The following is a 15,922-nucleotide window of genomic DNA, read 5'->3' on the forward strand; positions in this document are numbered from 1 at the left end:
GGTGATCCTGCTGTCCTGGTGTCCTCTGCCAGTGGGAAGGTTGATGCTGAGGAAGGCAGGGGGTGTCTCCATGTGTGGAAATGATGGTGGACACGGGCTGGGTACACAGTGGCTTTTATGTCAGTGCAGTCCCCAAAGTGAGCAGTACCGTGTCCACAGCAAGGTCCTGGAGGTGGCACTGTGCTTTGTTTAGTGTTCCCAATCCTCTGATTTTCCCAAGAAACAATTTTTAAAAAGCACAGACACAAAGATGTTGAGTTTCATTTGTCCATGAAAGCACATACACACTTTGACACAGACACAAACACACACCCCACACAGACACACACACCTAGAAGTACTCTGACAGTTTCTGTGCCGATATTTTTTTAAATTACATCATCATGATGAGCTGTCTTACAGGAATAAAATAATTATGAAACCTTATGCATAGAATTGAGAAAATATTTATTATATGTGTTGATTTTTCAATAAATAGGATCATGTAAAACTTTTCCCCCTTTTTATAATTTTCCTTGGTTTTGGTAATATCTCTTAAATGTGTGTATATGTTTGTTTAAAAAGTTGATTTCTGACAGGTGTGGATTGATAGGCAGAGGTGCTGCTAGCTACATCATCACTGGGTTCACACAGCACGGGAACACTCTGACGCCTTGCTCAGCAAGACCACCACGGTTTTTATAGAAAGTGTTTGGATGGAAGTGTGTAAGAAACATAAGTCGTTAGTTTTCACCCTGATGTCTGAAACATTCTATTTCTGAGTTGGTCTGGTTGAGTGAAAAGGTCTCCTCTGGGAACTCCCTGAGGACAGAGGGAGTGCCTCGCCAGTGCCTGCTCTCACACGTCCCACGGGGAGGCCATGTTCAGGCTGAACTGTGAAACTCTTAGTGTTCACCATTTTTGAACTTGCAGTTTCCTGTGGTTTAGCCTAAACGTTGTCTACATTTTCACCCGGAACACTGGTGTCCCCAGAGCTCAGGCAGTGGCAGGGGAGGCATGCGGCCTGGTGGTGGAGGGTCCCTGTGAGTCTTATGAGACTTGAGTGAGGACCAGCTTGTTTTGCACTTTTTCTGTTAAGATTTTTATATGTGTTTTAGGGCGGCATTTATGTAATACTGAGGATGTAAGTATCTTTTCCTTTTAAGGAAAAACCTCTAGACTAGGAACAGTTGTTTCCTGGGATAAGTGACATGGATGGCTTTTGAATACAGCTCTACTGACCAGCGACCTGGTGCCTCAACCTCCTGGGTGTATTGTGGGCCCCCTGAGCTGGTGCCTCGACCTGACATGGTGACTGGGGGCCCCTCTAGTCTCCCAGATGTAACACGGGCCCTCTGGGCTGGTCCCTCTGCCTGACATGGTGACTGGGCCCCAGTCCTCCTGGTCTCCCAGACCTGACATGGGCCCCGTGGGCTGGTGGTGCCTCTTCCCCACCCATTGGTCCCAGTCTGACATCTAGAATCTAGAGGGCACACACAGCATAGGGATGCTGACTCAGGCCTGTTCTGTGACAGCGATGGAAAGTGCGGCCTGTAGGTGGCCATCAGCAGTCACAGATGTGTTGGTCACAGAGCGTGACCCCATAGTGGCCCAGTAGCACCATCCTGTGTGATTCCAGAGTTCTTCGGGCAGAGACAGTGCATGGAAACAGAGGACTCAGGGTACCTGTGGAAGAAATTAGGTGACGTGTAGTCAAGATAAAGATGATGGTGAAAACAGAACAGAAAAATATTTAAAGCTTGTTTTTAACTTTCCTTAATTTCTTGGTATCCACTCAGTTTCCTCATCTACAAACAGGGATACCTTTCTTCTTCACGTATTGTGAGGATTAAATGTAAACACACGTTGACAATTCTGAAGCCTGAGTGAGTGGCATTGTTTTATCGTGCTGCGGTTATGCACCCCTGACAGGGTTGGAGCCGGAGTGTGTGGAGCGCAGGGTTCAGGGTGTGTGCTGGACGAGTGAGCGCTGGGGCCTGGTGCTCTCACTCGTGCTGCAGGTCCACAGCATTCTTTACTGCAGCCTCTTGGTCCTAGTTCTTACCAGCCTGACGTTCTTTCCGAGGTGATTAGGATTTCTTCTAGCTCCCAGAATGTGTGCTTACCTTTGGACATGTCCCGTGCTGTCGACAGGCCGAAGGGCCTTTGTGTCAGTGGAAGTGCAAAGGGACACGAGCGTTCTGTGTCGTGCACAGCTGCTGTGGCTCACGTGAGAGCAGTAACAGGACCCTTCGGGGCTTCCCTGTGGTGTTTCAAGTTAACCAGCACAGTTTGGTTGTAAAAGCTATAGCCTTCCAAATGTTAAATGAAGCACTCAGGTTTCACCGGTCCTGGTTATTGCTCATGGCGGTCAGAAAGCTGCCCCGCTTCTCGTTGCTAACCATGTGCCTTCTCTCTCACTGTCGTGCTACGTGCTGCCCAGTGAGGAGCTGGGGGAGTTCATGGAGGCAAGAGGTGCCAGCAGTCCCGGGATCCTCGTGCTGACCACAGGCCTCAGCAAGCCCTTCATGCGCCTGGACAAATACCCCACACTGCTCAAGGAGCTCGAGAGACACATGGAGGTACTCCCTTGTCACTCTGCCACTCAGGCTCTGCCCGGGGGTTTGGGGCATGGTCAGTCTTGGCTATGACAGAAATTGTTATTAATGACTTATTTTAGAAGCCAGAACCAGCAACGAGAGTTTACCAAGAGTTTTTAGCATAGTGGACTTTCAGAATGATTTTGTTGAATATTAAGGTTTTTTCCTTTTTCCCATCTCTACAGAAAAGCATCTGCCCTTTATCTCCGCTCTCTCACCCACTGTTGCCAACTGAAAAATTTCCCAAAGCTGGAAAATGAAAGCTGATTTCCACATATCATTGAGGTGTCATATCAGGAACATTTAGCTACAAATTAGTGCATAAGTGATAGAGTAATAATAGTAAAAGGATTGTTTAATTAATGATTGCAGTTATCTATTTTCAGATGATAGATTGCAGGCCTGGCAGAAATTTGGGTCAAAGTTACTCCCTTGGCTTGGGTTGGCAGACCTTTTCCATAAAGGGCAGGCTCTGGGATCTCACAGCTCTGCAGCTCTGCCCTTCTAGTACACAAGCAGCCAGAGACCACATGTGAGCTGTGGGTGTGGCATTGTTCTGATAAAACTTCATTGGCTTAACAGCTTGGTTTGCTCTTGCCTGCTCTTGAGAATTCTGTCCCAAAGTGTTTTCCCCTAAGTCAGTTAGCTTAATGATTCCCTTCAAGAATAAGAGGTGGCACTTTACTGCTGATTTTTAAAAAGGTCATGTTAAGGGTTAAAAAGTGTTAGAAAAGTTTCAAGCTGATCTATAGAGAGTGCCTTTTTAAGAAAACTTCATTGTGAAAGCTAATAGTGTGTTTCTTTTATTCAAAGGATTATCATACCGATAGACAAGATATTCAAAAATCTATGACTGCCTTCAAAAACCTTTCAGTAAGTGATTAAGCATATTAGGGGTTTTTTTCCTTGGACATTGTTATGGCAAATGAATGTAGAAGAATTGTCACCTGAAAAAGTTAGATGATAAAAAATTTACTTGTGAATTCAGTGTTTATGCAGATGAAATAAAAACAAATGTATAGTAAGCATTCCATGGCTGGTAAATGGACACCAGAAAATTGATACAATAGTTATTTAAATTTTCAAAAGGCACAACACAAGTGATGTTAGAGCTACTTTAAAATTATTTAAAACATTTTTTTAACCTCTATGCATGGTGTCTTCAGTGATATATTGTGAAACAGAATACTGGTGGTTCCATTTCATCTGCAGTTGAATGGTCTCACCAACTGCGTTTTTGAAACACATGCCTTACTCGTAGCACAGGTTCTCCTTGCCCTGTTTTCCTCTTTTCAGTCTTCTATATTGGCAGATACTAATAAAACCAGACAGAAAATATTTTTCTTGTCCAGTTTACATTTCTTCTTCTTGAAAGTGACAAAATCTGCTATATTTTTCTAAAGTAGTGTTTATTATTCCAGAGCAGTTGTATGTGTTGTTTCTTAATTCCATACAATTAAACAAATCATTCAATAGATTATCTATCTCAAGAAGTAAGATATAAAGCAATAATTACCTTAAGAAGAAGTAAAATACAAAGCATTGTGGCCAAAACATAAGATTCTGGAAGTTTCTGTGTCTTTAACAGTATTGTTCTGTGTCACTCAGGCCCAGTGTCAAGAAGTCAGGAAAAGGAAAGAGTTGGAGCTCCAGATCTTGACAGAAGCCATCCGGAGCTGGGAGGGAGATGACATTAAAACCTTGGGCAACGTCATTTACATGTCGCAGGTCCTGATCCAGTGTGCGGGAAGCGAGGTACTGCAGTCCACATGCACACCACACGCAATACCCAATGCATGCTTAGGATCTCATAATACAAGACTTTAAAGGCATCTCAAGCGATGACAATATTTAATAGGAATTCTGTCTTAGGTCATAATTTAACAAATATGAAAGAAGTTATGGCATATTAGAGAGGCTTAAAGCTGAGTATGGGCCCGTTGACCAGTTTAGATCCATTGAGATCAGTTTGGTCCATGGCCCGTATGAGCTGAAAGAGGATGCCCAGGCAGGACTTGTAGGAGCTCTATGTATATTTGTGCCACAGAGTCGTGTGAACTTGTGGTGTTGAGGCTGCTGCTCTCAGGGAGCTGCTGTTTTCTGTGGTTTGGGTCATTGTACTTTTCTGTTAATGTACACTAGTTGGCATTTGGTTATGGGAGGTAGGTTTAAGTGAGAGAACAAATCATATGTTTGTGATATCCCACACAGTGAAAATTGAACAGTTTGTTTCACGATTAACATTAGTATACATTCATTGGGTCGCTAAGCAGGTACCACTTTTTGAGTTTCATTATACTTTGCAAAAAAATAATTACCATGACCAAAACATGCTAATGGCCCATTTTCAAACGTGAAACTCTTAGAATAAGAAAACGGAAACTTAATACTCACAATGTATTTTCCTTCCCACCTATAAAATTTTGAAATATCACCCCCTCTATTTACTAAAGCATTGTAGTTTGGTTACCATAAGAAACCGTGACTTTTCTTACTTACAATATCCGAAAAATCCAGATCTTTCCAGAAGCAGTTTGTTTCTTTCTTAATCATGTTCTTTTTAACTTTATTTAAAATAATTTATGGAAACTCTCCAAAGTGTATTCTTCGTAATACTAGATCTATATAATGTTGATGGTTGCTACTCCAAAAATGATTCAGTGTTGTCATGATCACAACTGAAAAGATAAAGTGGAAAAGATTCTTTTCTGACAGAACTCCTTGGAGCCTTTGCTCTGAATATTCCCATTGTATGTTGTGATTTCCCAGAGGAGAATATATTAATAGTGAATCATTTTCAATGATGTCTTTGAAGTATAGAAAGTTTTTTTTTCAAGGTACCTTGCATAAGTCTAGCATTCTGAGGAATATGCTTTGGGAAACTGCTTGCTAGCATTCAGGTCACTTTTTGGGGCAGTGGTTTGAATGTCATCATGGGAAAAGGACTGCCTGGCATGTCTAGGTCTCTTTTTAGATTCTTGGGAATTTCTGTCCTTTAGTTGTGGTCTCTTTGGCTTTTTGCTCCCTTATTGAAGTAAGTGATTTTTAATGCATAAGTAATGTTTTTAAGTCTTTCATGTAAACCAGGTAAAGTTTATGGGGTGGATGAAACAACATCGAATTGACATGTTGGGAGGTTTAGGGAGATGCCAGGAATTATTAAAAGACCAAAATTGATTTTAAAATTTTATCCTATCCTTCCTTTAACTTGAAGACTCCACCTGTTCCTCCTTCCCATGCTAAAATTTTACATGTTTTTTTTCTCTAAACCACAAAAAGAAAATTTTAGATATAACTGAAAATAGTTAATGGCAGAGCTGAACTCCTTAACCAAATATTTTTAAAGACGTTACACAGGCTACTTGTGAGCCCGAGGTCTTTTAATCATTTAGTTTACTTTCTTACCTTTTTATTTTGAAGAATTTAGCGATCCGTCTTTTTACCTAAATGTTAAAACTCTCTCTTAATTGTATGTTAAGACTTAATACAGAATTTATCATAATTTTGTTTCCATTTACTTTACCTAATAAAATTTGGTAGAAATACCTAAACAGGAAATGTAGTATAATGTTTCATAGGGCCTAATGTAAAGTATTTGTGCTCACATGTGTAAGTAGATTTTTTTAAGAAGTTATTTGGATTTGTTTGTTTTTTATATTAGGAAAAGAATGAAAGATACCTTCTCCTCTTCCCAAATATTTTGCTAATGTTGTCTGCCAGTCCTAGGATGAGTGGTTTTATCTATCAGGTAAAACACATTTAAATTTCTATTTTATTGTTTATTATGAATCTGAGAATCATTTTCAGGCTGGCTTTGGATTTTGTGTTAAATATTGTATCTATGTGCCATGTGTAGTACTGTATGTGGAGTGTTTTGTATTCAGATACGGACATACAGCTCCTCTTTGTGTTTCGATGTGACTACATAAGCATATCCTTATGTTAATTCTAATCAAAAAAGGAAGTGTAAATTTTTAGAGTAAGCTTTTCAGGGCACAGACTGCTGTGGTGCACTTTGGTCTCTGTTATTGACACATGTCATTTGTGCAAAGTGCCTTGCTGCTTTGAGCTGTAGTTTTCTGCTCTGCAAAATGTGTTGGACAAGGGACTGTGGATAAAGTGGGAAGGTGTGAGCTCGGATCTTTTGTAAGTGGTGCAGCACCACCCAAATATGTCAGCAGATTTAAGGTAATATAAGGAGTAATGTGATTGTTTAGCCTTTTTATTTTTTAGTCATTTCATTGCTTTTCTTTGCAAAAACATGACAGCTGATTTGAGGAGGAAATGCAAGGGGGAGTTCTTTTCTGTTGCTACGCTAATTTATAATGGTGATATCAAGTAGCTTATGTTTTTTCCGTATGTTTAGTAGATGCTCTTGGGAGGTGTTACTATTTTTCTTTAAGTTAGAGAAGCTAGTACCTTTCTCATCAACTTTTTGAAGACTAACTCAGTCACCAGATACTACTGCAACAGAAGTCACCACTTCATGTTCTCTGAGTTGCATTTCTGTACAGCACGTGTTGTCTTATATTGTTCCCAGCAAGAACGTTAGAGAACCCTGAGTCATAATTAGACTCAGCTTTTTTGTACCTCCACAGAAGGTTTGTCTGCCACCCAGTGAGGACAGTTATTCCAAAAGGAGCACTTTAATATTGCTAAAGCAAATATATACAGATAGGCTCAGAAAAATAATGCTTTAATTTGTAAGGCTACTGCTGAGGAAAGGTTATCTGTGGCTGAGATTATGCCTAGTAGGGTTTTCCTCCCAAACTGGCAGCTACTCGTTTGTTAAATGACCCTGATAAACCTAAACCCGAGTCCTTTCCCATCAGCACTATCTGGCCTTGCTCTGGCGAGAAGAGGTTGCCACTAGGACACCTTAGGTCCCTGCCTGTGAGGCTGGGCCTCAGCAGGGTTTGCCATTGATGTGTTGACGTGCCACTGGGACCTCATCCCACCAGTGGGGTTTTATTTTCCCATTCCCAGCACAGTTTCCTGAGAAGTTTTTCTCTTTATGCAGGGACCCATAGTCTGTATCATCAGTATTCATTTCTGCTATTAGGACACTGGCTTTGAGGGATGTTGAAAAGTGTTAGATTCAGCAATACACTGGTGTTAAGATATGCCAGGTTAAACAGTTACGCAGTTGTATTTTCTGTAGGTCTTCTCAGAGCTGTTGAAATACACATGTGCATTATGAATCTTGGAAAGGAGTACACAGTTTGTAGCATTTTTCAAGTGCACTTGACCACAGAAGTGTCAAGTCTGCCATGCTTCAGGGTGGGGTTTCTCAGTCTCAGCACTGCCATCGGTTTGGACTGGGCGGGGACTGTCCTGTGCACTGTAGGTTGTGGGCAGCCTCTGGGCAACCTCTCTGGCCAGGCTGTGACACTGCTGCTTATCCTCAGTGAGGACACATTTCCCACACCTTGTTTAGAAGCATGGCTTTCAGAGGTGCTGACACAGAGTCCTGTCCCTTGGCTGACTAATTGTTGCCCAGGCAACTTGGCCCACAACACTTGTAGACTTTGACTAAAGACTGGGTTGGCCACTGCATACCATGGTTTGTGTCAACCGGGATGTGTTACTTTGTGTTCAGTTCTGCTTTGTTTATGATGATCAGTTTGCATCTCCTTTCTGATGTCTCTCCATTGACATTTCCTGTTTCAGTTACCGATTTCTTCCATTTTCAGGGAGGATGGGTTTGTCCACCGTTTTCTGCACTGTGTGCAACATTTAGCATGACGACTTATTTTCTCCTTGGTAGACCACAGTGTAACTGTTAGACATTTCCTATGCTTGCCTCAATTTCCCACCCTTATTTCGCCTTCAGATTTGGAGCTTCCTCTTCATTTTTTTATGACGCATATTCAGGCTTCTTTTCTACAAAAAGTCATTTAAAACAGCTGTTATACACTCTAGTTTGTAAAATCATGATGTATAATGTTTGTGTGTCCTGGTATTTGTGTTTAGAGTTGCTCATCAGATGAACTCTTTGTTCTGGATTGGTACTCTGTACCTTTTTGCCAGTTCAATTTCTTCATTATAGTATAGTATTATAATTTCTTATTTGAGATAGCTTTTTGTATTGTACATGCATCTGCTATAACAAGAGCTTTTCTGGTGCACACAGTTCCTCTGCCATTCCTAAAATCATTTAATATTTACTTTGATAATGGTACCTTCTTTACTAGGAAAGCACTAATTGTTTTTTTTTTGTGTGGGGGGGCTCTTTTTTAGGGAAAGCTACCAACGACAGGAATGACAATCACAAAGCTTGAGGACAGTGAAAATCATAGAAATGCATTTGAAATATCAGGTGATAGGCACAAACTGTGTGAATGCTGTCACGGGGATGAGAGAGGTAGCTTGTTATCCGTGTGCAGGTTCTTGCTTGTGTATTTCAGAAGGTGATGTTTAAGCGTTGCTGAGTGATACTTGGGGGGGTGTGTGCATGTGTGCACTTTCTACCTGTGTTTCCACTTTGGCCTATTCTTATCTCTTTTAGGGAGCATGATCGAGCGGATATTAGTGTCATGCAACAATCAGCAGGATCTGCATGAGTGGGTGGACCACCTGCAGAAGCAGACGAAAGTCACGTCTGTCGGAAACCCCACCGTGAAGCCTCACTCTGTGCCCTCCCACACCGTAAGGGCGCGCATGCCTCTCCTCCTTCCAGACTAAACGGGGCTGCCTGGGGTTAAGCTGTCCGGTAGTGATCAAGTGCTTTAAAGCTTAATCAATATTTGGATCAAGAATGCAAAATACTTGCTTCATATTTCTCTGCAAATATTTAGTCCTCGATTCCCGCTGATCATTCCTGTGAAACAGCCCTAAATTGTGCGTCCTCACACGGAATTCAGGGACTCCTGGGTAGGAAGCTGCCTCTGCTCAGGGTGGCCCTAGAAGACTATCATGGGGAGTTTATACAAAACCCCCAAGAGCCACCACTCCTAGATGATTTTCCTGAGAATTTTAACTGTATTCATTGTGTTTAATTTGAGAAAACACAAAATAAGTCATTATGATAATAAGGGCCAGATTCATGTTAAAGGCATAAATTATAATTTTTGACTTATTGTTTCGATGTTAAGAAATTCGTTTATCTTTTACTTAGAATAGCTCAACTGCTCTTTGGAGTTTTAGAGACTTTTATAATATTTCAAAATAGATCAACACCAAAGTTTCAACGTTTAAACCTCTCTTTGCTAGTGTTTCGTGCTTAAGAAACTGGTATTATTTTAATATACATTATCCTTATTGAGTAATATTGAAAAACTGGACAAACCTTTTAAAGAATGAATTATGATTTTGTAGGCATTTTCAATGTGTAGATTTTCCTCACATCCCTGTTAGCCTATTAGGATAGTTCCTACCCTGTAGCTCATTTTCTTGTTTGTTATCCTTCATATTAAAGCTTTAACTCAAGAAGGATTGCTGTAGTGTAACATTCTGATCAGAGTTTCATGGTCTCACTATTTTTGCCACACAGTTTGGAGATTAAAACTGCTCATTTGCTTTAGCTGACATTATATTTTGAATGGCTGTGCCATTTGTAACTTCTCCATTCTTTTAAAAATATGGAAACACTTAGCTTTCATGGAACTGAATTTATCCCAGGGACATATGTATGTACATGTGTGTGTTTATAAAGAACAGTGGAGATGCTTTTTCATTCAGATCTTCAATAACACCCTGAAACTCGACTTCATAAAATTTCCTATCAAAGAAACTTTTCTCTGTGGCTGGGCCCTGCATCTCAGTGTTTGTTGTCATGTCTCTGGTGGCTGGGAAGGCGTCACTACAGCGGGGAAGGCACTGCACCGCCTCCCGTTTGAAATGTGCATTCTAGGGAGTCTCTTGTGGGATTATGTATCCTGCTTGTGATCGAGCTGTATCCAGCCTAAATCATATTCTGATCTTAGCATAAAGCATACCTCTTTTGACTTTTTCAAGTTAAGGAGAAACAAAACCAAACATCACTTACTATGGCATTATTGTTAGGAGGGATGTTTGTGTATAATTTTATTCATCTATAAGTTACTTAGTTTGAAAAAAATTACTTTGTAGTAGATACGTAGCATGATACGAGTCTCACACTTCCCTCCCCCATGCAAGGACAGGGGAATATGATCCTTGAGAAAGTTTATTCTCTTCTTGAAACCATGGTTTTGGCTGTTGGGGGGGCTTCCCTTCCACTGTGTGTCAGATGTTGGTGACCTCACTCAGACTTCCAGTGCATAAAATCGCTCAGGCACTCTCCCGTTCAGTATGCCTTACTGTTATTGGCTGATTTAAGATCATTGGCTAATTTTGAGTGTTACTTATTTAATTTTTCTCATTTATCTGTCAGGGTGATGGAATATTTTTGGGTTTTCCAGGCATATAAACTTCATTAGTAACACCTTACCCTGAGAAATTAGATTTTTTTTATTTTTCTTTTTAGAGAAATTAGATTTTTGAATAACTTTGTTTTGATTGAAGCTGAGTTTTCCAATAAAATAATTTATTTTATTCCAGGCATTAGCAATTTTCTATGAAGAGCCAGAGAGTCATAAATATTTTTGGCTTTGTGGGTCTCTGTTGCAACTGCCCTTTGCCCTGTAACACGGAAGCAGCCATAGAGAGGAGCAGGCCTGCTATTGCCAGGGAAACTTATTTTTTAAAAAAACAGGACTAGGAGTCAGTCCCCAGTTTTGACCAACCCCTTTACACCAGGTGATGAACAGTACGCAGCTGGGAGGGTTACCATTCCCTATAGCCTTGTTCCCGGTACAGGGAACACCTGTTCTCTCGTAAAATTCTGATATGCTAAGGAAGTACGTTTTTCCAGATCTTATTCTGTGCAAATAAATGTGGCCCGTGGAGTGTTCAAGTGTTGGCCACGGCAGAGAGCTGCCCCTCTTGGCCAGAGCAGATGCTGTGGGGGAGCCCACCCTGTGAGAGGGCTTGTGGCCCAGAAACTGAGTGCTGAGAGTCAGAGATCCAAAAGAAATGATAACTCGGGGCTTATTCACTTGGAGTGTTTTTAAAGAATGGGTAAAGTGTATATGAAGTGTCCTTTTGCAGCGAGCATGCTGGAGTCTCACGTTCTTTCTCTGCCCTTCCTGCTCTGTGCCCTCGGCAGCTCCCCTCCCACCCGGTCACTCCGTCCAGCAAGCACGCGGACAGCAAGCCTGCACCGCTGGCGCCTGCCTACCACACGCTCCCCCACCCCTCCCACCACGGCACCCCGCACACCACCATCAACTGGGGACCCCTGGAGCCTCCGAAAACTCCCAAGCCTTGGAGCCTGAGCTGCCTGCGGCCTGCACCTCCCCTCCGGCCCTCCGCTGCCCTCTGCTACAAGGAGGTAAGGTCCTGCGGCTGCTCAGACAGCCGGGTGACAGTGAGCATGCCTCGAGATCGGTCCTCTGTACATAACAACATAGAGACTCGCTCTTTGGAACCATGAAGGAGGGATGCTGTCCCCTTGTCATTCACTCTATTGCTCCTAGGGCTGGGGTGGCCCATAGTAAACCTGCATGGGGAGGGCGTGTGCAGTGTCTGATCCCGTCTGTGCCGTGCACGGAGAGACCTTTATCTGTTGACCCAAGGAAGGCCACTGTGGGGCCAGGAGCTAGGACGAGGCTGAGCCTGACATGGTTTTTTAACTTGTAGTTCATGAGGGATGTCACTTTATTTCTGCATGCTATCTTCCTACACCTTAGGCCCATTTTTTTTAGTTTGTGATACTGTTCAAGAACCCTACATTTTGTCACCCAAAGCTATTTGAAGTGAAGAGAATATTTATAAACAAAAGTGAAAAAAAAAATTATTTAAGGCAGCTCCTCTCTTTGATGTGTAAGAAATGATAATGTGGTCTTCATTTTTCTCCATTCTGACCCAGTATTTCCATATTTGTTAGGTGCAGTTAAAATCCAATTCCTATCCATAAATAAGTATTAACAATTTCATACACCTTTACCTAAAGCAACTTGTTGAGGAAAGAAAGTGTCTTGAGAAATGTATTCTGAGAAATATTTTCACTTGAGGAAGCTGATAATTGAGTGTGGTTTTCGTGAGAATTAATATGGTCATGAGTGTGAGAATGTGGTTATCAGTTGAGAATGAGTGTGGTTGAGTGTGGTTGAATGTGAGAATGAGTGTGGTTATGAGTGTGGCAATGAGTGTAGTTATGAGAATGTGGTTATGAGTATATGAGAATGGTATGAGCAGGAGTGTATGAGAATGAGTGTGGTTGTGAGCATGAGAACAAGTGTGGTTATGAGTGTAAGTCTGAGAATGTGTGGTCATGGGAGTGAGTGTGAGTGTGAGTGCTAGCATGAGTGTGGGCATGAGTCAGCATGGGGATGAATATGAGCATGAGCTTGAGTGTGAATGTAAGGTGTCGTGAGTGTGAATGCAGTCTCGAGTGTGTGCAAGAGAGTCATTATGTTTGTGAGTGTAAGTGTTAGTGCAGTGGTGTGACTCCATGTCCAGTCAAGGCCCACATTTACCAAGGGAGCTGAAGCAGACCCTCTCTGTTCCCGCTAGTGGCCCTAAGTTTTTTAAGACCCATAGAAAAGAACTATGTAAGAAATTATAATCAAAGCTTTCCTTTTTTTTAAGTTCTTACTGAATTTCATTTTGTGATAGATATCTTGCTGGCAGTCATGTGCTTAAGTCATGGGCAGTTACTTGAAGAACGTGGGTGTTCTTTATTATGTAGGTCAATATGTACAGTGTAAAGAAAAAGTGAGATATTGCAGGCAAGAGCTGGTGGTGGAGATTAAATTACCACGGAAGGACAATTGGGGTGAAACTGTTGGGCAAAGAACTACAAAGGGTGAGGGAAGAGGTATTGAGGTCAGCATAGATACTCTGAGTTTGGTAAATCTGGCTGCAGTTGCTTTGCTGGACTCCACATGAGAGAAAAGGTGTTAGAGCTTCTAATTGTTGTCCAGTATTACTGAGTGCCTCCAAACTTTAGGTGGAAAGTGATCTTACAGAATGGAGTGTCAGGAAAGAAAGCTCATGCAGAGCCACTCTGCAGCCCGCGTGCCTGGCTCTAGGAGTCACGAGTGGGGTGTGCTGGCCAGGGCCCTGGTACATGTGCAGGTGCCCTCTGAGCAGGGGCGGGGGGCGGATTGCCCAAGGTTGTCTTCTCTGTTTGCTTTGAATTAGGGAAGCTGTATAGCAAGTGTATATGTTTCTTCAGGAACTGATTTCTGCTGCATTTTTAAGAGCTTTTAAAATTTTTATTTTTACAGAAAAGATTTTTAAAAGATAACTTTAAAAATCAAGCTTTGTTCCCTCTGTTTTCAGTTTGTTTCATTCCAAAGCACATCTCATGTTCTGAGTTTTGGTTTCTCGTGACACGGTTCACGAGTGGTTTGTATGATGGAAATGACACGAAGTTGGCCATTTTTGATACCGATATTTAATAGATGCTTGTCCTGCTCACTTAGTTTTCCCTTTGTCTTTTGCACTGCGGAAGGAGACGTGTTCCAGAGGTGAGGGTGGACCACCCCACTTCGGACGCTCTGCACCAGTGTGACCGTGCACCTAGAGCGCAGCCAGTGCGAGTCCCTTGCTGTTTCTGTCCTCTGCGCTCCAGGCCAGGGAGAGTCACTCACTTTCTCTTCTTTTCTCTTGCGACTTCAAACCTTTTCTTAAAGTTAAGACTTGTTCTTTTTGCTTGTCTGCCTTAGTTTCCTCGTCTCTTTCTAGTTGGCTGTGCCAGGTGGGTCTGCTCCAGAATTGGTAGTCCCCCACCCCTGGAATGTCTGCACATTGCCACTGGCCCTTTCTCTCCTCTCCAGACGCCACCAGTGTGCCTGCCATTAACACCCCTGTTGTCATGGGATCCAAGTCACGTGAGGGTTTTTATTAGAGTCAGGAAATATTAGCCAGTGACTAATACTGAAAATGCCCTATTGAATTTAAATGAACATTCAGCAGCTAACAAAGAAAAATAAAAGTATGAGAGAAGTAGGAAGCTCTTAACAGTGGTTATAACAATTCAATATTTCACCATTAATTAACTGCAACCCTTTTTGATACGCTAGTAGAAATGATTGGCTTTGGCAACATTTTTTCTTCCTCTTTCCCTAGGATCTTAGTAAGAGTCCCAAGACCATGAAAAAGTTGCTGCCTAAGCGCAAGCCTGAACGGAAGCCTTCGGACGAGGAGTTTGCCTTGCGGAAAAGTGAGTGCCCGTCTGTGGGTGCGTGTGGAGGACGTGCCTCCTTGTCATGCAGCCACAGTGGTCACAGGAGGGAGCGGGTTGGTGGCTTTCCATGGACTATACTGTGAGGCAGCGAGAGAAACAAGCTGCTGTGCGTTTGCATGGTTGAGCAGGAGCAGTTTCTACATGTCAGTGGTGACGCTCACGTGCTTCGTAGCACACAGAGCCTTGGAGCCCTGCGTTCATCTGGGAGCCTGAACCGGGCCTGGGCTTTAGCTCTGGGGGTCTCGCCTGCTCTTGTGGTTTAAGTGCTGTAATTCCCGAAGTGCACTCTCCACCCGCCAGGAACGTGACTTATTTTCTGGTGTCAGAGTTGCACCCATCACCCTGTTCTTTTGCTGTGGTCTCTTTTCTGCTGGAGGTAGGTGTGTGCTTGTCTCGTGCCCACCACTCAGGGATGGACATCTGAGAGGCCAAGGAAGCATGTGACCCAGCTCCAGGTCTCTCACACAGCCGCTCACAGTGAGCACGTTACACCCACCAGGTGCTCACGTGATAGCTTTGGAATGAGTAGAACTGTTTCTAGAAGTGATTAGAAAGATTCACTGTCCTCCCCGGCCCATTTCTTCCAGTGTCGGGCCTTCCCTAGGGGTGACCACCAGGAGGGTTGCTCATGGGAAGAGGCTGTGGGGTTGCTTGGTACTGAAGGAAGACGCTGGGTGGGGAGATGGGCTGGCCTTAGGAAGGTCTCAGGGTCTGTTCCCAGGGTTCTGTCCAACTCAGACTGCCCTGTCCAGGGCCCCTAACTCCACCTCCTCCAGCCTCAAGAGGGGTTGTCAGCCAGCTGGCAGGAGAGGCCTGTGTTGGGTCTTTGCAACTCTCAGTCATTGCTCCTCCTCTTTACGGCACCCATCGGGGCCCTGCGGGGATCCATTTCCACAAGGAGGCTTGTGGGAGAGATGTTTCTTTCCATCAGAACTTGGGGGAAGGCAGCAGAGTGGCCCAGTAGCTGGGACCATGATGGGCCTCACCCCCGTGTGGTCTGTGGGAGGTTTTGGTGAGAGGATGGCTCCTTGACTGTGCCAGCACGTTCCCTCTCCTGACCTTGGCTCCCAACGTCACAGTAGCAGGCACCGCAGCGTGGGTCCCTCCCTTTGACAGTTTGGGTCCTGGC

At 43.2% G+C, this 15,922-nt stretch overlaps 1 protein-coding gene across 4 annotated transcripts in view; it reads left to right on the forward strand.

The window, feature by feature from the left end:
• Positions 1-15,922, forward strand: part of ARHGEF7 (Rho guanine nucleotide exchange factor (GEF) 7) — a 167,555-nt gene that overhangs the window by 132,509 nt on the left and 19,124 nt on the right. For all 4 annotated transcript variants that reach the window (XM_012637952.1, XM_012637954.1, XM_012637955.1 and 1 more), the window contains exons 9-16: positions 2,423-2,561; positions 3,393-3,452; positions 4,188-4,334; positions 6,241-6,327; positions 8,820-8,898; positions 9,088-9,227; positions 11,707-11,931; positions 14,676-14,769. In XM_012637952.1, coding sequence (XP_012493406.1) covers positions 2,423-2,561; positions 3,393-3,452; positions 4,188-4,334; positions 6,241-6,327; positions 8,820-8,898; positions 9,088-9,227; positions 11,707-11,931; positions 14,676-14,769 — 971 coding nt within the window. The remainder of the gene's footprint in view (positions 1-2,422; positions 2,562-3,392; positions 3,453-4,187; positions 4,335-6,240; positions 6,328-8,819; positions 8,899-9,087; positions 9,228-11,706; positions 11,932-14,675; positions 14,770-15,922) is intronic.

The sequence above is a fragment of the Propithecus coquereli genome, unplaced genomic scaffold, assembly GCF_000956105.1.
Source record: "Propithecus coquereli isolate 6110/MARCELLA unplaced genomic scaffold, Pcoq_1.0 Scaffold125, whole genome shotgun sequence".
Taxonomy (NCBI): Eukaryota; Metazoa; Chordata; class Mammalia; order Primates; family Indriidae; genus Propithecus; species Propithecus coquereli.